The 26,597-nt window shown below is 35.8% G+C and overlaps 1 protein-coding gene across 10 annotated transcripts in view; it reads right to left on the bottom strand.

Moving 5' to 3' along the window:
* Positions 1 to 26,597, bottom strand: part of Unc79 (unc-79 homolog, NALCN channel complex subunit) — a 272,072-nt gene that overhangs the window by 55,842 nt on the left and 189,633 nt on the right. For 8 of the 10 annotated variants that reach the window (XM_063241428.1, XM_063241425.1, XM_063241421.1 and 5 more), the window contains 5 exons: positions 24,018 to 24,134; positions 21,481 to 21,564; positions 13,188 to 13,290; positions 12,715 to 12,855; positions 3,327 to 3,365 (listed from right to left, as the gene is read on the bottom strand). In XM_063241428.1, coding sequence (XP_063097498.1) covers positions 3,327 to 3,365; positions 12,715 to 12,855; positions 13,188 to 13,290; positions 21,481 to 21,564; positions 24,018 to 24,134 — 484 coding nt within the window. The remainder of the gene's footprint in view (positions 1 to 3,326; positions 3,366 to 12,714; positions 12,856 to 13,187; positions 13,291 to 21,480; positions 21,565 to 24,017; positions 24,135 to 26,597) is intronic. The other 2 variants (XM_063241424.1, XM_063241430.1) reach the window with 1 other exon arrangement.

The following is a 26,597-nucleotide window of genomic DNA, read 5'->3' as shown; positions in this document are numbered from 1 at the left end:
TAGGAATTTTTTTTTTGTTTTGTCTTGCTTTGTTTTTTTTCCCTCTAATACAGAAAGGATAGATATACATGTAGAGACTCATGCATGTGTAGAACTTATAAACAGTTTATGAGAACTGATTGTATAACGCATGATGAAATGAACAACTACTTTGAAGAAAAAGAGACACCACAGTACCCAGTGCTGATTCCATAGTGTCATGATGTGAAATCCAGCAATACTATTATTCTTTGTTCAGAGTGATTTTAGTCTGTTTTGTTTTGTTTAATTTCAACATACATGAAGTTATGGACAGCTATTTTGAAGAAAATGAGAGACACTATGACAGCCATTGTTGACTTCCCTATTGTCTGGTCTTGAAGACCTAAAATGCCTTCATCATGCTGTCTGGATCAGTTTTATACTATGTTGTTTTGTATGAATTCATTCTATGTGAAGATAAGGACAACTATTTGGAAAAAAATGAGACAATACAATAGATAGTGAAGATCTCTAATTGTCTTGCTTTGAAATTTATGTCTCTTACATTGCTTTCTTATGTTCTATTTTGCTCTGTTTTGTTGTGTTTAGTTTTACCCTCTTTAAAATAAAAAAAGAATTGAACTTAATGCCAACTTTCTGAAGTATATAGCAGGAAAAATATACTAAGTCTGAAATTTACTTTGAAATTAATCCAACAAAATGGATGTACGGACAGACAGATATGTGAGAAAACAAGTAAAACGCTCCTTGTGGAAAGTACGTGATAGGTATATGAGTTCATGGTAAAATTCCTTCACTTTTACTGTATACTTTAAAAAATTTTATGATACTTCAAAATGTTAAGAGGAAAAATCTTTTAAAAATTCTATGCCCAAATAGAACAGAAGAAAGAAAGCAAAGCTGTCTAAAACCTTCAGTTGTTGATACACAATACTAAAAACAATGCCATCTTATGTTTGTAGGACCTGCTACAGTTACACTTCACATAAATGCTGTCACATGGATCTCACAGCAAATATCCCTGTGGCACAAGAGGTACAAGAGGGGCAGGTGTCAGAATCCCCCTTTTACTGTTGAGAAAACTAAGGCAGAAAGAGATCAGTGTACTCAACGTCATACACAGCATCTATTCCGTCCTCTAGTTCTCTCATCCTATCACATATGTTGCCCGAGTAACCTTACTGCATGCTACACACACACACACACACACACACACACACACACCTCCCTCCTTAAATATCCTTCAGTGCCTTCCAACTGCTTCTATAATCAAGCCCAAAATATTTGGTATTTGTAAGCTGAGCACAACCTGGCAAGCCAATCTCAACAAAAGCTTGCATTTCTGCACCACAGCCACACAGGCCTTTTCTCATAGCTATTTCTACATGCTTTTTTTTTTACTATCTTAGGAGCCTTACCCAGGCTCTTTCCGTAACTATATGCAGTTAAATTCAACTCATTTCTTTCAGATCCTAGTTAAATGTCACTTCTTAAGGGAAGCGTTTCCGTCCTTCTCCTTTTGCTTTACCACTACTCTGACTAGAGTGCCTAGTAAATTTAGCTTTAGTGAGTTACACTTACTCATGACATCAAGGCTCACTTAGATTTGCCTGACTCAGCAAGTGGCACGTAATGGGAGTGCCAGAAGATGACACTATGGCACAAGAAGGGCATAGGTTAGTGTCCTTCTTTTACAAATGAGGAAATTCAGTACATTTACCCCAAACCTGGGAAAGTTGCCTTTCTTGCCTCTTTTCCTAAAATCTGCACCTAAAATCCCATCTATCATCAAATTCTGTTGGCTCTACTTTCAAAGTATTCCTACACACATCTTTAATGTGACAACTTATCACCAGAAAGCAAGCGACCACTATCTCTTACTTGTAGGATTTCCAAACAGGTTTCTCTGCTTCCCCTCTCACCCTATTTTAGTACATGTGTCAAAGTGATTCTCTCTTTTGTTTTTAAGTTTTCATTTTAAACATTTTAAATTTTATTCTTGTAAGAATGCCACATGAAATCTAGTTTCTTAAGACTTGAAGTATACCATATATTATTGCTGACTACAGGTTCAGTGTTCTGTAGCTATTTAACTGAAATTTTATGCTCATTAAGTAATTCTTGATCTCCCAACCCAACCACTGACAACCACCATTGGAGTTTTGATTTTGATTTTTACTGGAGAATAATCCTTTCAAATCTTAGGGTAAGGACGTGCTTCATTCAGTAAGAGGGAACTTCTTATAATAATCTGTAGGTCTCTACTTGGCCTGGCTCTTCCCTATCTTGTCTACCTCGTTTCCTGAGCCTTATTTTTTTATAATTAAATTTATTGGTACATTTTAGATATAGATAATGATCATATTCATCGTAGGGCATTTGTACATGTATAGGATATATTTTGATTTCTCTATTTTCTCACAATCCTATCCCCTTCTCCTCTTTTCAATCCATCTTCCCCTCCTTATTTACAAATTTTGTTTCCATTTTATCTTTTTCTTTAATCTATTTTTCCTTCTTCCCTTCCTTTCTTTTTCTCTGTTTCCACCCTAGTTCTTCTTTCCTTTTGAATAATATTTTTCTGTCTCACAATATCTATTATATTGAAAAGGCACATTGGTCTGTTCACCGAACACACCATGCATTTTCATGACTTAAAGCCTTTGACTTTTCTGTTCCCTCTGCCTGGATTGTTTTTTCCATAAATTGCTGCACAACTTATTCTCTCACTTCATTCAGGTTTTGTTCAATTATCACTTCCTCAGAGAGGCTGTCTTTGTAAAATATCACCTCCCATCCCTCTCTACCACCTGAAGTTGAATAATTTTCACATTACTTAGCACTAAATGTTATTAAATTATATTGTTGATTTTCTTATTGGGTAATTTGCTTGATCTCCCTCCTCAACTGAGATATAAGCTTCATGAAAGCCAGGATTTACCTTTTCAACCACTATATCCTCAGTATCCAAGTAATCATGAATACTTGTTGAATGAGTTAATGTTATATAAATCTCTCTATCATTTTTCTTCATAGCATTTAACACAATTTACAATTAAAAATTTGTGTGAATATTCCATGTTTGTCTCCCAAGTGGAGCTCAAGCCTTATATGGGTAGGAATCATATCAGTCTGTTCCTAAGTATCTTGTACAAGGTGAGCTTAAAAGTATTAGTTGAATAAAATGAATGCATGAATAAATGAAGCCATAAATGCAAATCACATAACTAATGCTCTCTGGAGTTACAACTGGAACCAACTATAGTCCTTCCATTGAATATACACCAGTATTTTAGAAATGAGATAAACATGCACAGGAGGTTTTAAAAAATGAAGGACCTTACCTTTCTGCTTGATTAGAAAAGGTAGTGCTGGATGCCAATCTAGGAAATAAGAAAGGAAGTCACATGAATATCTTAGGTTTTTATTAGTATTGAGGTAGGATTTGTTGTGGTTCACGCTTAGATGGGTGACATGTATAACTCTAGACAATTCCTTTGATCAGGAAATGTTCTGTTTACATTTAGAACCTTGCCTCCTATGTCGAGTCAGCTATTTCCATCAGTGGTGAGCAGTTAAAATTGGTTTTCTGTCACCCAGCCAAAATGGCCTTCATAACCAGATTAGTTAGATGCCAGAATCACCTGGTCCATCCCTGTACTAATGCAGCTCAAATTCATTTCTTTCTCTCTAGCCTCTAAATCACAAATCTACAAATCACAAATTATAAAATCTCTATAAGATAGTAAAATAATAGCAAAGATATTTGTCAGCTAGCTGTTGAACTGAAATGATGAGAATAAAAAGCTGTTACATTAAGAAGGGAAATATAGTATATTATATTAAATAATCAATATATAACATATGATTTTGAAATATATGTCTCTGTATGCATGGAATTGTTCCATAGGCTGTTATATAAAAACAGAAAATACAGAACTGCTGTGTTTAGAAGAATATACCTTAATCAGTAAGACACTGAAGAAATCAAGGTGAATACTACAATTTCACATACGTTAATATGACTACAAGAGTCAGCTGAGCCACTAACTCTTTGGAAAGGAACAGCCACTCCCACAACCACTGACACTGGATATCATTTCCAGTTACTTTGATCATGGGCTATCTTATGCAGCTGCTTTACAATGAATAAATAAACATTGGCAAAAGAACTAAACAGTCGTTAAGGGGTATGGGAAATATTATTTTAAAGGGTTTACCTAGAATATGAGATAGACTTTAAGAGGGTTCCAAGTAGAGAACTAAATATGGAATCACATGGAGAAACTTGAGTGATAAAGGAAAGCATTTACAGACTCTTTTTTTTTTTTTTTAAAGAGGAAAAAGAGAAAAACACAAAACAAACCAAAGCGGCGTAAGGGTACACTCAATACAGAACTACAAAAACAAAACAAAACAAAACAAAAAAACATAACAGTAAGAAATCACCTGCTAGTAGATTACACACTATCTTCTTGAAAATAGTTCCTCAAATCACAGTATCAAAGAACACAAGGTGGACATTCAAACAGGGAGACTGCAAACAGCTGTGTTCAATGTTCCAAAAACATTGATAAAGTCAGCTATTTAACACCCCCAAACACACTTGCTGTTATATCCGTTAGAGCTCTTTTTCTTTTTTTTTTTTCCCTCTCTTTTTTACAACAAAATTTACACATCTTGGATTTTATTACTCCTTAGTGCTTATTACTTTCTTTGGGGGGGGGGAGAATACAGTCAAATATGGCAAAACAAAGCTGTCAGTCAATACCAAGGATAGACATAGCACATAGTGTAGAACAGAGTACAAGTTTATCAACAACGGTTATCAACGTTGTCCCTTGTTTCCTTAAAAAGAATTGTCTATCTTATTAGATATTATAAAGTTGGACAAAACAGTAGAGAACAAGACCAATAAAACTTAGGCATTGTAAACATTACAGGACTTCCAAAGAAGACAATAGTCAAACCAGAATGAGTATCTTAGTGAATCTTATTGTCTTCAAAGTAGTTGCCTATGTCTTCAAACTTGATACTATCATATAGAATGGAACAGAGTCTAATCAGTCAAAACAAGATCGTGGGAGTACTACAGGACTTCAAAACAAGTTAATAGGAAATCGAAAAGAGTTACTATTTATATATCCTAATTTTTTTGAATTTTTTCTTTAATTAAGACAAACATAAGAAATGACTAAATAATTTTTTTTGAAACAATAAGGGGGAGATTGAGATAAAACAGGACATAACAATATAACAATAGAGGTCACAGCATGACTGTTTCAACAACCTAGTACTTCACCACCTTATAACCTGACTTAATAGTAGTTACCATAGTGTCTTTTTCCTTGAAATATTTGGATAAAACTTCATATACTCTAGCTTCAAATATTTTCATATCAAGAAGCCCAGAATAAAGCCTTTCTAATTAATGAGTGAAAACTTTATAAGGCTTCAAGGCCACCTAATGTGGAATCATGATTACCACATATTTTTATATATTTGAATCATTATTTACATTAGGGAAACTATTGGGTATTCACACATGCGAGATTGATTTATTTCACTAATGAGTATGGTCTCAAGCTGCGCCCATTTATTGATAAATATCTCAATGTGATCCTTCTTTATAGCTGAATAATACTCCATTGTATAGAAACACCACAACTTTTTTATCCATTCCTCAGTTGATGGGCACTTGGGTTGTTTCCAAGATCTGGCGATTACAAATTGTGCTGCTATAAACATAGGTGCACATATATCACTGTGGTATGATGCTTTCAGTTCTTCTGGGAATATGCCTAGAAGTGGAATAGCTGGAATAAATGGGATTTCCAGTCCCAACTTTTTGAGAAATCTCCAGACAGATCTCCACAAAGGCTGTACCAGTCTACACTCCCACCAGCAGTGCAGGAGAGTTCCTTTTTCCCCACAGCCTCTCCAGCATTTGTTGTCGGTTTTCTTGATCCTGGCCATTCTTTCAGGAGTGAGATGGTATCTCAGTGTGGTTTTAATTTGCATTTCTCTAATGACCAATGATGATGAGCATTTTTTCATGTATTTATTTGCCATTTGCATTTCTTCATCTGAGAATTGCATATTCATCTCAGATGCCCATTTTTGGATTGGATCTTTGAATTTCGGAGGTCTGAGTTTCTTTAATTCTTTATATGTTTTAGACAAGAGGCCCTTGTCTGAGAGAGAGTTCACTAAAATCTTTTCCCAGTTTGTGGGTTTTCTTTTCACTATGCTGGAGATTTCTTTTGACATGCAGAAACTTTTTAATAAGAAGTGGTCCCAGTTATTGATTCTGGGAAATATTTCCCGTGCGGTTTGAGTCCTGTTCCTGAATTCTTTACCTACTCCTATTTCTCCAAGGTTTCTACCTATTTTGTCTTCCAATAGATTTAGTGTTTCTGTTTTAATATTCAGATCTTTGACCCATTTAGATTTTAATTTAGTACATGGTAATAGACATGGGTCTAGCTTTAGTTTTCGGCAAATGGAGAGCCAGTTTTTCCAGCACCATTTATTAAAGAGACTGTCGTTCTTCCAGTGAACCTGCTTGGCTCCTTTATCAAAAATAAGGTGGTTGAGTGTGTTCGTAGTTGTGGTTGTATCTTCTAATCTATTCCACTGATCTTCAGCTCTGTTTTGATTCCAATACCATGTTGATTTTACTACTGTTGCTTTGTAGTATAACTTCAAGTCAGGGATTGTGATGCCTCCTGCTTTGTCTTTGCTGCTTAGAATTGCCTTTGATATTCTAGGTCTCTTCTGGTTCCAGATGAAATTTAGGAGTGATTTCTCTAGATCTATAAGGTATGTTGATGGTATTTCTATTGGGATTGCATTGAATCTGTATAACAGTTTTGGGAGAATGGCCATTTTCACAATGTTTGTTCTTCCTATCCATAAGCAAGGGATGTCTTTCCATTTTCTGAGATCATCTTCAATTTCCTTTTTCAGTGTATTATAATTTTCACTGTATAAGTCTTTCACTTCTTTTGTAAGAGTAATTCCTAAATATTTCATTTTTTTGCTTGCTAATGTGAATAGTCCAGTTTCTCTTATTTCCCTCTCTGTAATTTTGTTGTTTGTGTATAGGAATGCTATTGATTTCTGAGTATTGATTTTGTATCCAGCCACATTACTGAATTTATTTATTGTATCTAAGAGTATTTCAATGGAGTTTAGGGGGTCTTCTATGTAGAGTGTCATGTCATCTGCAAACAATGACAATTTAACTTCTTCTTTTCCTATCTTTACCCCTTTTATTTTTCTCTCTTGTCTAATTGCTCTGGCTAGTACTTCCAGTGCTATATTAAATAGGAGTGGTGATAAAGGACATCCTTGTCTTATACCCGATTTTAAAGTAAAGGCTTTCAATTTTTGGCCATTTAGTATGATGCTGGCTGTTGGTTTGTCATAAATGGCCTTTATTATATTGAGGTAAAGACCATTTATTCCAATTTTCTGTAAAGTTCTTATCATGAATAAGTGTTGGACCTTATTGAAGGCTTTTTCTGCATCTATAGAGATGATCATGTGATTCTTATTTTTGGCTTTATTGATATGGTGGATTACATTTATTGATTTGCGTATGTTGAACCATCCTTGCATTCCTGGGATGAATCCCACTTGGTCATGGTGTATAATCTTCTTGATGATTTGCTGGATCCTATTTGCCAATATTTTATTGAGGATTTTTGCATCTGTGTTCATTAGGGAGATCGGTCTATAGTTCTCTTTTATAGTTGGGTCTTTCTCAGGTTTTGGTACTAGAGTAATATTTGCTTCCAGGAATGACTTAGGAAGGATTGCTTCCCTTTTAATTTCATTGAATAGTTTGAGGAGTGTCGGCATTAGGTCTTCTTTATATTTCTTGTAGAATTCTACAGTGAATCCATCTGGGCCTGGGCTCTTCTTGGTGGGCAAGGACCCAATTACATTCTCAATTTCATTAGCAGAGATTGGGTTATTCAACAGTTTTATATCCTCTTGATCTAGCTTTGGTACTTCATATGCTTCTAAGAATCTGTCTATTTCTTCTGTGTTATCAAACTTTTGAGAGTAGAGGTTTTCGAAATAGGTGTTGATGATCCTCTGTATTTCTATTGGGTCTGCAGTGATTTCTCCTTTTTCATTTCTTATTGCATGAATTTGAGCTTTTTCTTTCCTTTTTTTAATAAGCTTGGCTAGGGGCTTATCGATTTTATTTATTCTTTCAAAGAACCAACTCTTTGATTCGTTGATTCTTTGGATTGTTTTCTTAGTCTCTATTGCATTGATTTCTGCTCTGATTTTTATAATTTCCTCTCTTCTTTTGGCTTTGGGCTTGACTTGCTCTTCTTTTTCTAGCTGTTTGAGGTGTAGCATCAAGTTATTTATTTGTATTCGTTCTGTTTTCCTGATGTGGGAACTCAGTGCAATAAATTTTCCTCTCAGAACGGCTTTCATTGCATCCCACAGATTCCAGTAAGTTGTGTCTGCATTTTCATTTTCTTTTAGGTATTGTTTAATTTCTTCTTTAATTTCTTCTGTGACCCACTGATTACTCAAGAGTGTGTTATTTAGTTTCCATGTGTTTGCGGAATTTTTGCAGTATCCTTTGTCATTAATTTCTAATTTCAGAGTGCTATGATCCGATAATATGCAAGGGATGATTTCAACTCTTTTGCATTTGCTTAAATATGTTCTGTGAGCTAATATATGGTCTATTTTAGAAAATGATCCATGTACTGCTGAGAAGAATGTGTATTCTGATGTTGTTGGGTGGAACATTCTGTATATGTCTATCAAACCCATTTGTTCACAGGTGTGATTCAGTTCTGTTATTTCTTTGCTCATTTTCTGTCTGGTTGATCTGTCCCTTGGTGTCAGTGGTGTATTAAGGTCTCCTGTTACAATTGTGTTACTGATAATTTGAGTTTTCATTTCTGTTAATAATTGTTTTATATAACTGGGTGCTCTGGAGTTTGGTGCGTATATATTTAAGATAGTTATCTCTTCCTCTTGGAGTTTTCCCCTTACGAGTATGTAGTGACCTTCTTTGTCCTTTATGGTCATTGTTGGTTTAAAGTTCACGTTGTCTGCAAACAGAATGGCTACTCCTGCCTTTTTTTGGATTCCTGCTGCATGAAGAATTGTTTTCCATCCTTTGACTTTCAGTCTGTGAGTATCTTTCTGGGTTAGATGGGTTTCCTGTAAACAGCATATGGTTGGATTTTGTTTCTTGATCCATTCTGCTAGTCTGTTTCTTTTGATTGGTGCATTGAGACCATTTACATTAATGGTTATTACTGTTAAATGCTGGTTAATTGTAGGAATGTTATCTCTCTGCTGTTGCATCTTTATCTTTCTGTTCTGTTTAATTATTTGCTTTGCTTAGTGCTTTTTTCCTTTGTGTATCTAAACTGTCTTTCAATATTTTTTGCAGGGTTGGTTTGGTGTTCATGAAGTTCTTCAGCTGTTCTTTGTCATGGAAGTATCGTATTGCACCATCTATTTTGAATGATAGTTTTGCAGGATATATCAGTCTTGGTTGGAAATCATTTTGCTTTAGGATCCGGAATACTTCACTCCATGCTCTTCTTGACTTTATCGTTTGTGCTGAGAAGTCTGCTGTGATTCTGATAGGTTTTCCTTTATAAGTGATTTGTCTTTTCTCTCTGACAGCTTTTAATAATCTATTCTTGTGTTGGATTTCTGGGATGGTGATTATTATATGTCTGGGTGTAGTTTTATTTTGGTTATGACTGTTTGGAGTTCTATATGCTTCACTGATCCTGATGTCAGTTTCTGATCTCATGCTTGGGAAATTTTCAGCTATTACTTCTCTAAATATCCTCCTGACATCCTTCATGTTGTCTCCCTCTCTTTCATTAATCCCTATCATTCTTATGTTATTCTTCTTTGCATCGTCTTGCAGTTGTTGAATTGTTGTTTCCTGGTTCCTTGTTATTTTCAAAAGATCTTTCCTTTCCTGTTCACTAGCTGCAATCCTGTCTTCAAGGTCTGAAATTCTATCTTCACTTTCATTAAGGCGGTTTTTACAACTTTCAGTGGAGTTTTTTATTTCCTGTATATCTCTGTGCATCTGCATTATGTATTTTGTTTGTTTCTTATATTGCTCGTCTAGGGATTCTATCTTTTTGTTTAGTTCCTCCAATTTTTATCTGTGTTTTCTTTAGATATATTTAGAATCTCTTTCATTTCTTTTATCATTTCTTTTTTTATCTGGGAGATTATTTCGAGTTTGAATTTCTTTAAAGCTTCCTGGAGTTGCTTGTCAATTTCAGTGGCTATTGTGTCCGATATATGAGGTGGATGGGATATATTTTCTTCTATATACATCGCTCCTAGGGTTTCTTGAGATGGGCTGGAGGTTTGAGGTTGTAATTTGGTCTTTCGTTTTGTCATTTTCCTATATTTCTGTGTTTCAAGTGTTATTTGAAAGCTTCCTCAGGATCTGTTGAAAATCCCCTTCTATGTTTGGAGCTACTGAGACTCTGGCGCCGCGCTACCCCAAGCCATTAGGCCTACAGAACCAGTGGCCCTCCTCTGCCTGCTCAGAACTCCGCAGTTCCAGATAAGCTGGGCCTCAGGGACACTGTGCGCCCACCTGCCCCTTGGAAGCTCCACAGTTCTTCAATCGCAGCCAGGTTAGGGTACTCACCACAGGCCGCAGTGCTTCAGGAACCTGTGGACCCTCCCTGGTTGCAGAGATATCCACAGTCCTCCAGACACATGGAGAGGCCGATGCAGGCACCCCAAATCTGCCCAGCTCCTCCTCTGCAGACCTATGGCCAGGCGCGGCAGCTAAACAGGCTGGGCTAGGCTGGTAGTGTGGGCCAGCCCATCTATCGGGAGCTCAGCATGTCTCCAAATGAAGCCGGGAATGGGGAGGCTGATGTGGAAGCCTCAAACCCACCTCTCTCCTTCACTGCACCTGGAAGCCTGAGGGAACTCCAGCAGTCTGGGCGCAGATATCCAGAGTCCTCCAGACACGCAGAGAGGCCAGTGAGGGCACCCCAGATCTGCCCAGCTCGTCCTCTGCAGACCTATCGTATTTACAGACTCTTACAACACACTGAGAATAGTGTCTGTGGTTGTAACTAGCATAAATTAATCAAGTTATAAATCCGCATAACCTTGTCTGTTTTCACAGTGTAATCGAGGCATGAGGGAGCCCTGAATTAAGGGACTGCTGGATCTGTGTTCTTGGCAGCTTTGGTAATTAAGGTTGCTAAGAATCATGGCAATGTACGTTAAATGCTTTCCCCATCTCTAGCTAGCCTACCCAAAGACAATGAATATTTAAATATAGGTATATGTAAATATGCAAAAGCACATCTGTTACTGATTTTCCTTGCTTTTCTTCAAAGCTCATGTGTTTTCATCCTAACCTTTGCCAATGCTTTAACATGGATTATTCATGTTTGCATTAAAACAAACAAAAAACAAAAACAATTCCCTCTCTATATCTCTTATGGTTTAAATCTGGAATGTTCTCCCCAAGTCGTGTGTTCTGCTGAACCTTGTGGAAGGTGATTGGATCCTGGCAGTGCTGTACTCAGCAGTGGATCAATTCACTAAGGAGCCCATAGCTACAAGTGCTGTTAGGAGGTAGGGCTGGTTGGAAGAAGTATGCCACTTGGTGGGAGTTTTGGAGGGCGTATCTCCCTCTCCAGCTCCTCTTTTCTCTCTCTGCTTCTTGGCTGCCATGCAGTGAGCAACTGTCCTCCAGCACACTCTTCTACCAGGATGCTTCTATCTGGGAGCCAGCCAACCATGGACTGTATCACATCAACTATGATTAAACTCCCCTTCTTTAAATTGTGGGTTTGAATAATATGCCCATTAACAGGAAAGTTGACTAATCTATTATCTATTTTAACTTAAGAAAATGATAATGAAGTCAACAACAAAATAGTGATGGGGGAATTGTGAACCTGCATTCATAAAAGCCCTTAACTCTGCAAATACTGCTGACAGCCAATACATTTGTTTACCATTACTAAGATTATTCAAAATCAAGGGCTTAAATGAACTAATTCATCTTTCTTGTCTGTCCACATTCCTATATTCATCATTTACTTTGCATATTGGCTATTTTTAAGTTTGGAAGTGGAATAGGGTCCTGTGTCTCACATCACAGTTTTACTGTTTTGCTCTTCACTTGAAGTCAGCATTTCTATTTTTGAGTTATATTTTAGCTCCATTAGGATTTGTTCTATTTCCCTCCCTCAAATGGCAGGAATTTGCAGAATCTAGTTCTTGTCCTACTGCCTTCCATATAGAACACCTGTAAGAGATCTTTTCCATCCTGAACTTCTGTTGCACACTCATTTCAGCACTCAGTCGTGCCCTACCCTCTATGAGCACTTACTGATTTCACACACAGCATCACTTTCAACAACTAAACCATAGATTACTTGAAGGCAGGAGGCAGGTCTTAATGCTCATACCATAATAGAGAACAATGACCTGAACAAACAGTAGAGTATTCTCAGTTCAGCATCCTCTAACTTTACTCTGATGTGAGACACAGGACCCTATGCAGCTGGGGAATTCAATCAAAAAATCAATCCACTCAGTTTTTAAAATTAAGGTCTGAATTGACTGCACAGACCAAAAGCCTCCACAATGGGATGGACTTACTTTTGAACTGCTTGTTTTCATTTAAGTAAGACTGTTTCCTACCAAAACAAAACAAAAGCTGACACTTACCTTCCCACAGACTGCATTATATCCAGCAACAGTGGAGCTGCTAAGTCAGGGCTCAAATGAATGAATGTGGAAAGTACCACAATGGCCAGTCCAAGCGTTTCTTCATCATATTCTTCAAGAATAGCTCCACAGTCATGGCATCTGCAAAGAAAAGAGAGGAGTGCATTCTGTAAAAGCCAATCATGATTTCAAGATATAACGCAACTACGAGTCTTGAAAAAGTCCCCAAAAGGAAGTCAGTCAGCCCTCTCTAACAGTAGGCCAGAGACTGCAGTGCTGAGTCAACTGCCAGAGGGATATATAATACAGCATTCCTAAAATCATAAATGCCTATCAACACTTACAGCTATAGTTTTTTGAAGAACAAATTATGATTTAAACGCTAGGCATACTTTCTCTGATACATCCTCACAGCCTTGCTGACCAAATTCTAACCCTGTAACATGGTGATAAAAATAACCATGTGAGCTTACTTGTCCGTCATCACTGTTGGCTGTTCATCAGTAAATTCTTCGGGTGCAGGCACAAACATACTCACTATGCTGGGAGCTGACAGCAGGCTGGATTTAGTGGCACCTGGGTAAAGAGACAACTGGTAAATTCTGCCCTTATAAACCTTCCAGAGATCATAGTCACAGGATCATGATTTAAATATCACAACTGCACTGTGAAAAAACCTCAATGGTAAAATGAAGTCAAGAAATTATTGGTTTCTGCTTCTGTGATTTTAAGAGCAAAATACCCACTTCTCAATTGCTCACTGACATTGAAAAATCAGAAACAGTTCAGATGCGCCAACAGGTCACTAGGACAAAGGTGACAATCACAGGAGTAATCTAGTTTAAGGTATCCCTAATGTCTATTACACCCTTATTTTCTAGGCATATGTGGAAGCTACCCACCTATACTGCAATTCTAAAAGCATGGATGTTTCTAATGTTGCTAATTTGGGAAGGAAATAAGACCACAGAACTTCATATAGATAACAAAGGGAGACATTTAAGTTAAGAAATATTTGTGCAGTTTTCATTTTGGGGAATTATCATATACGCCAAAGCAAAAAGACTTCACCTTTCCAACTGAAGTATTTATAAATGAAACATCAAGTGTTATGAAGATACTATTTCATGGCTCACTCCACTTCAGCTTATCAGTACAACAGTGTTTCAAACTTTATGTTTTGATGCTATCGAAGAAGTCTGAGGCAGGAATTTTAGAAACATCCCCTGGTGATGAGTGTATGTGGAGAGTTGGAAGAGTATTCACCATTAAAAAATCCATCCATGCTGGACAGATTCTCTGGGAACTTTGCAGATGAGGCATATGAGAAGAATGCAGAAAAGCAACAATGCAGAATAGTGTCCCGTTCTACAAAATAGTAACTAAGACCGAATTCTTCAAACAAGAAAAAAAGTAGTTAAATAATCTGTTTCTCATTAAAGTGCTTTAAAAAACTATATTCTCTTCTTAACTAGGAGAATGATGATTCATAGAATTCATTTTTGAAGGAATCAAATTAATTTTTTTAGAAACCTAGCTACATGGGCAACATCTCTCAAACTTAGGGGGAAAATGGTTATTAAATTTTTCAAAAAATTAAGATACTTCCATACTATAAATCCCTTTGCCTAAATAAAGATAACAAAATGTATTTTTGAAAAATAAATCTGCAAATGCAAACACAAGGAAAATTATCAGAAAACATCTCTATGTCTCTTCCTAAACTCCAATTAAATGAAAGTTTCATTACTATATTTTTTTACTATCTTCGAGATAACATTCTTGTCTAAGTGTACCCAGGTATGTAATTAACCAAGGTCTCTAATTCTTTCATAAAGATATTGCTTTGAGTATTGCAAGCCTAAGTATAACTTGGCTAACAGTAGAAAAGGTAAGAATTAAACCAAGATAGAAGACATGAAGTTACTTAAAGAAACCAAAGCACAGCAAATTCAAATACAATACTCCACATTTCTGGATCACTGAAAGACTATGTCAATCAGATGCCAAAATGCCTCTAAAAGTAGAAAATTTCACCCTGTAAGGTACACGGTAAGGCACATACAGTCTCAGTAGAAACATAAGAAAGCAATTTCAAAAACAACTCTGGGATAAGGCTCTCAGAAGACTATTGCAAATTATTGCTATTATAGTAAACACAACTAAAATAGAAGAGAAAGACTCAGTGATATTTTGGTTTTAAAACAATCATTATCAAAGGAATATTTTTGACAGTAACATTGTGTCATTATTTTTTCCATAGACTAGCACAGAATGTCTGATAAAATATTTGTCACAGTCATCTGTAGAGGCATATACATTAACTTACTGGGCATATTATAGGGCCACATTAGCTGAATCAGAGGATTCCTCCTGAGTTCTGCGACTGAAGTGAGAACAAAGAGTAATGTACAAGGTGGGAAATGTAAAAAAGGAAGCTAGACCTTCGCTATCTATTGCTGTGGCTGAGTTGAAACTAAGTCTGCAGAGTTAAAGGAAGCTCTTATTATCACCCAGTGACTGCCAGCACCTCTGACATGAGTTCTGCTGGTTCCTCTACTGAGTATCCAGAGTGCCCTCTGTACGGAATTAGAAGCAGAAACAGAGGGTACTAAGAAATTTGAATAAGGATGGGACCACCTCAAAAACCCAACTTTGAAGCTTAAGGTGATTGATTTGTTTTTTCTGAGTTTTAAAACTAAATTTTTTATCTTAGTCCCTTTGGGACTCTTAGAGACAGAACATACTGTAAAATGTGGGAGTGTGTGTAGGCATATTCCCAGAAGAACTGAAAGCATCATACCACAGCGATATATGTGTACCCATGTTTATAGCAGCACAATTTGTAATACCCAGATCTTGGAAACAACCTAAGGGTCCATCAACTGAAGAATGGATAAAAAAGTTGTGGTATTTTTATACAATGGAGTACTACTCAGCTATAAAGAATGACCGCATTGAGACATTTATAAATAAATGGACGCAGCTTAAGACCATACTCATAAGTGAAATAAATCAAACTCACATGTATAAATACCGAATACTTGCCCCTGTGTAAGAAATGATAAGAATACATAGAAGTATGTGGTAATCATGATTCCCAATCATATTGGTTTGAAGCCATATAATTTTTTCACTCATTAACCGCAATGGTTTTAACTTGGGTTGTTCGATTTTAGTATCTATGATAGCACGAATAGCTGTTTTAAAGAAAGCAACACAACATAAAAGCTAGTGCTGATTTAATATCGTCTTGTTTTAAAGTCCCATCAAGCTGTAGTACATCTGTTTCCACTGGTTTTAACGTGTTGTATCTTACTATATTTTACTATATGCTATAGTATAAACAAAACTCTTTATAGGCAAAGAGATAATATAGAAACCACTGTTTGTTTTCTATTAGCAGGTTCTAAATACCCTGTAATTCTTACATTCTCTTGAAAGGCTTCACGCTGTCTAGATACGCTTGATATTATAGCACGCGAAGTTACACTCAAATAATTTAAGGAAAGAGGCACTATGGTGACTACTACTATGTTAGATTATCTGGTGGTGAAACACAACGATGCTTGAATTGCTCGGTTCTGCCCTGCATTGTTCTATTACAATATCCTCTCTTATCTCAATATTCCCCCTATTTTAAAATTAATCTATTTTCTCTCATTTTTTTAATTAAGGGAAAACTAAATTAAAGAATAACGGGACATATTATAGTAACTTTTTTGTTGTCCTATTAACCTGACTTGAACCCCAGTATTGCTCTCCCCATCTTGTTCTGTCTGATTATTATATATTCTATTTTGTTTGATAGTATCAAGTTTGAAGGTATTGGCAATCACTTTGAAGGTAATAAGATATACTATGATGCCCAATATGGATTGACTATCATCTTTTTTTTTTTTGAAGTCCTGTAAGGTCCTCAGTGTAGATTTTATTGGTTTTGTTCCGTATTGTTTTGATCAATTCTATTATACCTGATGATGTAGACAACTCAGTTTGAAAATAGCAAGAGGCACAACGGTAACCACTTTTGATCACCTGGTATTCTATTTTTGCATCACGTGCTATGCCCACCCTTCTGTTCTAACAGACTCTGTTTTGCTTAGTCACATTTGTTTTTATTCTCTTCAAAAAAGTAATAAGAACCATGACAGTAATAAAACCCTAAAAGTCTAATTGTCACTGTAAAAAAGAGAGGAAAATAAGGTGGACTAAGGGATATAACCGCAGGTATGTTCGAGAGTGTAGGATGGAAAACCATATAACTGAGCTTTTGTTGGATCATTGAACGGAACTGTCTCCAATTCCACTGAATGAATGTTCATTTTATATGCTTTAATTTAGTGATATGGACAACTGTTTCTGGGAAGATAATGTGTAGCCTGGTAACTGGTGATTTCGTACTGTATATATTTTTTCTAGAAATACTGTATTATTTGTACCCTTTTACTGCATTGTTTTTTTTATGTCCTTTCTTTTTTTTTCTTCTCTCTTTAAATAAAAAAAAGATGTGGGAGTGTGTCTTAAAGTGCAGACGCATCCATCAGTTACCTACTGCACCAGTGCATTGCTCTGTTTACCATAAAGGAGACTGACTTGCTAAGCTTTGCTAATATTGCCTCAGAACACTTGCTGCTACTGAGTCACCAGATCATAAACAAGCACAAAAAATTTATTCACTACCCAGACTTTTACTTAAAAAAAGCTTTCCTAGCCCCATGGAAAGAAAAGAGTCATATCTCATCCAACGCAGAAGCTAAAACTACTATTCACTGCCAAAGAAGTGTTTAGGCAAGCCAGAGATAAATATTTCTTCATAGTTTAGGAAAGCCAGAAGAGTAGTATGGTCTTCAAAAAAATACAGATGTTTTATTTATGGTATTAATTATGAGATGTCATAATTCTTTTTTGTGTTTTTTAAATGATGATTGATTTGTTTTCTGAGTTTTTTTTTAATTTAAAAAGAAAAAGAGGAAAAAAAAAAGCAGAACAAAGCAGTGTAAGGGTACAAGTAATTCAGAACTACAAAAAAAAGTAAGCTATCTCCATTTAATAGATTACATGCTATCATCTTAGAAACGGTGTTTCAGGTCACAGGATCAAAGCATACAAAGTGAACATTCAAACAGTGAGACTGCAAATAGTTGTGTTCCGTAATCCAATCAAAAATATTAATATGATCATCTATTTAACACACCTAAACACCCTTGCTGTTGTATCCTTTAGGGCACTTTTTTTTCCCTCTCTTTATTACAACAAAATTTACACATTTTGGGTTTTATTGCTCCCTTAGATCTTACTACTTTTTTTTGTAAGAGAATAAAATCAAGCATGATAAAACAAAGCTGTCGGTCAAAACCAAGGGTAGACATAGCACATGATGTAAAAACAGAGTACAGGGTTATCAACAATGGTTACCATAATGGTTCTTGTTTCCTTAAGAAGAATTGTCCATCTCATTAGGTATTATAAAGTTGAACAAAACAGTAGAGAACAAGACCAATAAAACCTAAACATTGCAAATCTTACAGAACCTCAAAAGAGGATAATAGTCAAACCAAAATGGGCATCATAGTGAATCTTACTGCCTTCAAAGTAGTTGCCTATACTCTGATACTTGATACTTTCATACAGAGCAGAATAGAGTCTAATCAGTCAAAACAAGATAACGGGGGTATTACAGGACTTCAAGTTAATAGGAAATCAAAAAAGTTACTATAATCTATCCTGCTAGTTTTTTTTTTATTTTTTCCCCTTAATTTAAAAAAGAAATTTTAAAAATTAAATAATTTTTTAATGAATAAGGGAGAGGCTGAGATAAAAGGGGGCATAATAACATAACAATACAGGTTAAAGCATGACACTTTCAGCAACCTAGTGCTTCACCACCAAATAACCCGACTTAATAGTAGTTACCATAGTGTCTTTTTCCTTAAAATATTTGAATATAACTTCATATGCTATAGCATCAAACATATCAAGACAGTATAACACCATTCAAGTGGATGAAAGCATTGTAGAGTATTTAGAACCAGCTAACAGAAAAATGAACAATGGTTTCTATATTGTCTCTTTGCCTATAACAATTTTTGTTTATACTACCACATACGATAAAATCCAGCAAGATACAACATGATAAAATCAATGGAGACAGAAGAGCCATAGTTTGGTGCGGCTTCAAAACAAGATGGTATTAAATCAGCACTAGCTATTATGATGCCTTGTTTTCTTCAAAATAGCTGTTCATTGCATCACAGGCCATAATACCAAATAGCCCAAAATAAAGCCATTCCAATTAATGAGTGAAAACTTTATAAGGCTTCAAGGCCCCATAATGGGGAATCATGGTTACCACACACTTTTATATATTTGAATCATTTCCTCACTAGGGAAACTATTCGGTGTTCACAGATGCGAGTTTGGTTTATTTCACTTATGAGTATGGTTTCAAGCTGCACCCATTTATTGATAAATACCTCAATGTGATCCTTCTTTATAGCTGAGTAGCACTCCATTGTATAGAAATACCACAGCTTTTTTATCCATTCCTCAGTTGATGGACGCTTGGGTTGTTTCCAAGATCTGGCAATTACAAATTGTGCTGCTATAAACATAGGTGTGCATATATCACTGTGGTATGATGCTTTCAGTTCTTCTGGGAATATGCCTAGAAGTGGAATAGCTGGAACAAATGGGACTTCCGATCCCAGCTTTTTACGAAATCTCCAGACTGACCTCCACAAAGGTTGTACCAGTCTACACTCCCACCAACAGTGTAGGGGAGTTCCTTTTTCCCCACAGCCTCTCCAGCACTTATTGTTGTTGGTTTTCTTGATCCTAGCAATTCTTTCAGGAGTGAGATGGAATCTCAGTGTGGTTTTAATTTGCATTTCCCTAATAACCAATGATGATAAACATTTTTTCATGTATTTATTTGCCATTTGTATTTCTTCCTCTGAGAAGTGTGTATTCATCTCAGATGCCCATTTTTGGATTGGGTCTTTGAATTTTGGGGGTCTGAGTTTTTTTAATTCTTTATATGTTTTAGACAAAAGTCCCTTGTCTGAGGGGGAGTTTACTAAGATCTTTTCCAGTTTGTGGGTTTTCTTTTCACTATACTGGAGATTTTTTTGGACTTACAGAAACTTTTTAATAAGAGGTGGTCCCAGTTATTGATTCTGGGAAGTATTTCCCATGCAGTTTGAGTCCTGTTCATGAATTCTCTACCTACTCCTATGTCTTCAAGGTTTCTACCCAATTTGTCTTCCAATAGATTTAGTGTTTCTGTTTTAATATTCAGATTTTTGATCCATTTAGATTTTAATTTAGTACATGGTGATAGGCTTGGATCAAGTTTCAATTTTTGGCAGATGGAGAGCCAGTTTTTCCAACACCATTTATTAAAAAGACTGTTGTTTTTCTAGTGAACCTGCTTGGCTCCTTTATCAAAGATAAGGTGGTTGAGTGTGTTGGTAGTTGTGGTTGTATCTTCTAATCTATTCCATTGATCCTCTGCTCTGTTTTGATTCCAGTACCATGTTGATTTTACTATTGTTGTTTGTAATATAACTTCAAGTCAGGAATTGTGATGCCTCCTGCCTTGCCTTTGCTGCTTAGAATTGCCTTTGATATTCTAGGTCTCTTCTGGTTCCAGATGAATTTTAGGAGTGATTTCTCTAGATCTATAAGGTATGTTGATAGCATTTTTATTGGGATTGCATTGAATCTGTATAACAGTTTTGGGAAAATGGCCATTTTCACAATGTTTATTCTTCCTATCCATGAACATGGGATGTCTTTCCATTTTCTGAGATCATCTTCAACTTCTTCTTTCAGTGTATTATAATTTTCCCTGTATAGGTCTTTCACTTCTTTCATAAGAGTAATTCCTAAATATTTCATTTTTTTTTTTGCTTGCTAGTGTGAAGAGTGTGGTTTCTCTTATTTCTCTCTCTGTGATTTTGTTGTTAGTGTATAGGAATGCTATTAATTTCTGGGTATTGATTTTGTATCGAGCTACATTACTGAATTTATTTATTATATCTAAGAGTCTTTCAATGGAGTTTAGGGGGTCTTCTATGTAGAGTATCATGTCATCTGCAAACAATGACAATTTAACTTCTTCTTTTCCTATCTTTACCCCTTTTATTTTTCTCTCTTGTCTAATTGCTCTGGCTAGTACTTCCAGTGCTATATTAAATAGGAGAGGTGATAAAGGACATCCTTGTCTTGTGCTGTTTTCTGAGTTTTAAAAATAATTTTTTTATCTTAGCACAGATTTATGGTCAGCTTGCTCCCATGTGCAGCATAAAGGGTACATTTTCATTTTATGTCTCAGATGAAAAGAAACTTCTTATCTATGATCTCAGCATTCTAGAAGATAAGTAGATAAGCTGGACAATGCTCAGAAAAGTACATATGGAGTGATATGGAAAACTGATATATGTTAGAAGACATGCTGAAGGGTGCAGGAATAGCTGGCTTAGAAATACCTGAGGAATAAGCAACTATTATTCAGTTATTCTCAAATGTCAAAAAAATAATGTAAGAGACACTAGACTTGTTTCCTGTGTCTCAAAAAATTAGAAAATCACTATTAGGAAGAACTTTCTGTTATGTTCAAAGAGGATATATCATGCATTCCCATTCCCTGGAACACTTCAGGAAGCTGCTGAACAAGGTGTTTCAGCACCTGCTGGGTGACTAAATAATGGACATATACAGTTTCCAAGCTTTTACAGTCTGAAATTCTAAAACTCAACCAACCTCTCACTCTCAGTGGCTGTCCCTCCAGGTCAGGATTTAGGCACACTGGCACATTACATTGGCGTTTCCCAGGCTGTATCTGTTCTGTGGATAAATAGAGCATTTCAGTCTTCAATGTGTCAGTTCAGTACAATTCACAGGTACAATGAATATAATCAGTAACCTCCTGGGGTCATGTTATGGTCATGGTTGTTTTTGATTATTAATGTTTGAATGATACATCCTAGATTTTAGGGTAGGATTGTTTAATGTCTTTCAATCTTGGCATTCAGTTAAATGAAATGCATCTGAAAACTGGAAAGCATCCAAAACTATCCAAAAGAAGTCCAGATCCCAGTCCACTTCAAAAAAGTGCAAATCTCTTAGTACAAAATGAAAGGCCAATCTCACAGTCATGAAAGAGGTGCTTTAAGCAAATCAGTAAGTACAAAAGTCATAATTTGGGGTAATGATCAGAGTTGATACAGAAAACATGTGGACCTGGTAGAAGGAAGTGACATCATTTGATGTAGAAATGAACAGGAATAAAGGGCCAGAAGCAGAAATGGAGAATAGGGACTTGAGGAACATTTTTTCATGTGAAACAATAGGCAAATAAGCAAACTGACTATATGCGAACAACGGAGCATAGGCAGGTGTGCTGCATGAGCTGGCACTTGCTGAAGTGACTCGTCATGACGCATGTTTTAGGCTGCCTTTCTCAGTGTGTCCAAATGACTACATTTCTTCTTGTGCAGATAAGCGAGTCTCTGAGTCAACATGTGTGGTTTAAGGTGACAGGAACCTGACATCATGTAACATTCATAGACTTTTTTTCTGGACTCAGTCATGGAATGCACTTTTTATAACACTAATAAAAAAAACCAAGAATATTGAGATGAATTTCTAGTAGGGTTTTGTGACTAAAGAACCAACTTGGAAGGTGGACACAAGCCCAAGAAAACTCAGGTGAAAGAAATTCAGACAGCATGTAAATGGGAAGTATTAAATGAGAAGGCAGAGTGACATGAATAAGGTTGAAGCCTGGTTAAAAGTAAAATATTCAGTTAAATGGGTTATTTGGCATTGTATAGGTTTTTATAGAGTGATATTCAGATTGGAAATTAAGATCAGTTTTCCTGAGCTTTTTATAACTCCTCTAAATCTATCGCACTGGGTAGTAACTGTAGTCAGAACTAAAATAGCTTAGGCAGAGCAATTTGTTACTTCAATAATGTGGTAAAATAATAGTCCCTCCAGGTTCAACCAGGGCATTTAATGGTAGAGACAATGCCAAACAAATCTGCCATTCTCAGCTCCCATTAGTAAGAGTCAAACATTGTCCTCTGTGGTATAAGTGGAAAGACTTCACCCAAAGCAAATAAACTCTCTAGGTTAGCTATCCAATATTTTTTTCCTTCTCCCCCTTGCCTGTTGACTTCTGGCTATTTACAGTTTACTCCACCTATTATTGTACAGAGAAATCATTATATCTATAAAATATAAACCTTATAAAGTCCAAGAAAACTGAAATTATTACACGTGGGCTTGGGTGTAGTATGTGGGATTTAGTTAACTAGATGAGCTCTTTGTTTTTAAAGAATAATGAGGGCAAATAAGATGACATACATGAATATATATGAATATTACAATTTTGAAATATAGAAGAATATCAAGATTTTTGTTTTAGTGGACATTGTAATTCCTAATCTTAAGAAAGAATATTGAAATAATCTCATAAAAACACAACCAGAAAATACTAAAAACCACAGTATTGAGTCCACATGTTTGCCTCAATCGTATCACAATCATAAACTGTTACATTTTCATAGTACACAGATGCTTCACATATATCATCTTGTTAACTCAAATGACTCATTTAATGTAAAAAAAAAAAACAAGGAAAGGCAGGCAGTTAAAAGAGGATTGTGTAGTACTGCTGGTTTGAAAAGGTAATACATGTGCAGGATGCTGTAACAAAATTTAGAAAATACAGTGATCATTTTTAAAATATATATGTCATGGCAATCAATTCTTACTTTAAAACTGAGGCTAGATGCAGTTCCATTTAATGAGCATGAGGGTGTGTGGCTGCAACCTGGTGACCCTGCTGGCTAAAACACAGAATTCATATTCCTGAACCTACTGGCAGATTACGACTTCGCTAAGCTAACATTTGTTATTACTATTATTATTACTATTAATATCCTCTTTTTTTGTACTTTAAATTTATAAAAGAGAATATTGATACTTGGTGTGTGTTCTTTCCAAATTACATCATCAAATCATAGTTTATTTCTTCCTCCCCAGACCAATCACCTAAGATCTAGAATCTGGGTCTTAGAGGAAAAAGAGTTGGACCAGCCTAGAGGGAAGAACAGCTTGCTCCAGAACATTTGGAAAGTTTAAATAGATTTATTAATAACTTTAGTTTTTAAATTATTTGAACCAGAAAATATGAGAGAACATTTATTCTTTAACAAGGGAGCAGAGTGGACACAGGTAAAGTGGCATTAACTAATTCGAAAGGTAAAACAAGAAGAAAAAGCTTGACCCACCAGTGTCCCAGTTGCTGATGTTATGGGGGGCGCTAGACTGATGTTCCAGCTGCCGCTTCATTAACTGGCTCATTGTCAGAACTCCCAGGGATCCCCTTTTCATCTGCCTATACTGAGCTATATGAAGGAAATTAGGAGATGATTACTAGGGTAAATAAATTTCTACAGCATACAAAGGCTCTACACCCCCATCTGACTCTTAATTGTATCTTTATTAGCTATTCATAATCTTTGGTAAATGATGTGCTTCTAGCCAAGTGAAAAAGTAAGGTCTCTGCTATTCCAAATGTTTTTTCTTTACTCAGTAGAGATAGTAACAGTACCCTTTTTTTTTTTTTTTTGGTCTTTTTTCATTTTTATCGGTACCAGGGATCGAACTCACGACTGCCTGCTTGCAAGGCAGGCGCTTATGCCGCTGAGCTAAATCCCCAGCCCGTAACAGTAACCTTTAGTAGTGATCTGGAGCCTGTAGTTACCCCAGTTATAACTGAATGAAATATGATTCTTCTCATTTACTTTATTTACATATCTGCCATATTCTATAAAGGATTTAAGATAGATAATACAATTTTGAATTTATAGCTTAACTTTCTTTAGTGGGGCTTGTGAATACATGGCTTCAGTCTTTGTCATATCCCCATGAGGTTTGTGTGTGTGTGTGTGTATTTTAAAATAGGATGACATATACAACCCTATTTTTTAGAGACAGAAATTAAAGCAAATGAAATTATGTTACGTGGAATCAATCAGCAACTAACATGGTTCTAAAATCAAAACATATCATCTCTAAATTCAACACTGTTTCCAAACTCTGTATGGAGTTTTTTCTATTGATTTAAAAAATGTGAATCAAGTAACATTCCATAAGAGTACTCTTGTGTACAACTTTGTTTAAAAAATGTTTTTAAAAACAACTCTGCAGCCAAGCATTGACATACCAGTGAACTATAAGCATTCCAAACCAGAAAACAACCAACCAAGCATTCTGCTAGTATAGAATGGACAGTTAGAAAACTGCCTAGATCCTTTACTCTTATTTCCCTGTGAGCAGCCTCATCAAGCCCTAAGAATCAGCCCCATACAAGAGATGGAGCATTCCCAGTGTGGGTTTTCTATATGCCCCAAAACCTAAATATTTGATAATTTATGGCTTTTCACTCTAAGTACAATTTCAGAAATCCAAGCTATACACTGTATGCCCTAGAAAAGGATGGTAGAAATCAGGATGAGTGTATGGACCCTGGAAAACCTTCAATGTTATATGTAGGTTTCACAATCATAGTACCAAGACACCAACTTGGTGTAAAGTGAAATCAATTATAACATTATTTCTAATGTAATTACCATGCTGTGTGGTTTATGGTGGTCACAATATGGTTGGCTACAAAATAATTAGCACATTGAGGAAGAAAAGAGAGTGATGGAAATTCTTATGTCTTGGAGTCCATATTAACTGAACAGGGAAATGACTAATCAGTCTAACATTAAATGTCTGATTTAGGCTGATGATTGGCAAAATTTAATTTTCTGACTCATTTGAAAAGTACAACTTTAAGTAAAATTCAAGAACAGAAACTTAAGATTTAATAAATTTAAAAATTAGTAGCTTCTCACAGACTCATATAAGGATTTCAAAACAGTAACAGTAATTTCTCCAATTCTAAGTTTGTTCTTCTTTTTTCATTTGTCTGCTTTTTGGCTTTTGCAGTGCTGAGGATCACACCTATGGCCATACCAATTGCTTGGTAAGTATTCTACCACCAAGCTACATCCCAGCCTCTTTAATTGTTTCCAAAGACAGCAGAATTTCTGAAAGTAAAAATCCTTACTGTTTAGCTCATCCTTTAAGACTCATGCCTCCAAGAGGTAAAAAGTGCATGCTTTTAATGGCAAGGAGGGGAAAGGTGGAAATCTAATGATGCACTAATAAACTAAATTCAAAAAGGCTATTATTCAGTCATGATTTTGTGATCATGATGAGCTTGATATATTTATTTTATAATACATTTATATGAGTATCTGACATTATATCTACTTGAAATTGTAACCACAATTCACTTTTTGTTTTCAGATGACTTAGCAGGAAAAATATGTTTTGTGATTTTAATACTGCATGTGTACTTAAACCTTGGCATTTCATCATGTTATCAGACAGATCTTTGTATAAAAGAACATTTAAGTTTAGAGCTAGCCATTCTTTGCTACCAAAAGGCAAATAAATGTTACTTGGAAATTATTTCTTGGAATTTCTATAATCTCTTATTACAATTGATTTTGAATTATTTCTAGGCAGTGTGGTACACTGAAAAAGAGCATGAATTCAAAAGTTTTAACAGCGTGACCATCAACTACCATCTTTATCACCTAGTAACTATATGATGTTACTCAAGTCATGTTAGCCTCTTGAAATCTCAGTTTCCCAATCTATAAAATGAGATCGACAATCTGCCATGGCTTAGATAGCAGTGGATGTGAGCCATTCGGCACAGTGCCTGGCACATGACAGGTGTCAAATAAATGGTAGCATTGTTAGTGTCATAATTGTACCCTTGAGAACAAGGGGCATATTTTTTATTCACC

This window comes from Cavia porcellus, unplaced genomic scaffold, assembly GCF_034190915.1.
Source record: "Cavia porcellus strain 051 isolate PalLab524CR breed Dunkin Hartley unplaced genomic scaffold, mCavPor4.1 scaffold_31, whole genome shotgun sequence".
Classification (NCBI taxonomy): domain Eukaryota; kingdom Metazoa; phylum Chordata; class Mammalia; order Rodentia; family Caviidae; genus Cavia; species Cavia porcellus.
This window is presented reverse-complemented; position numbering and strand designations above follow the sequence as displayed.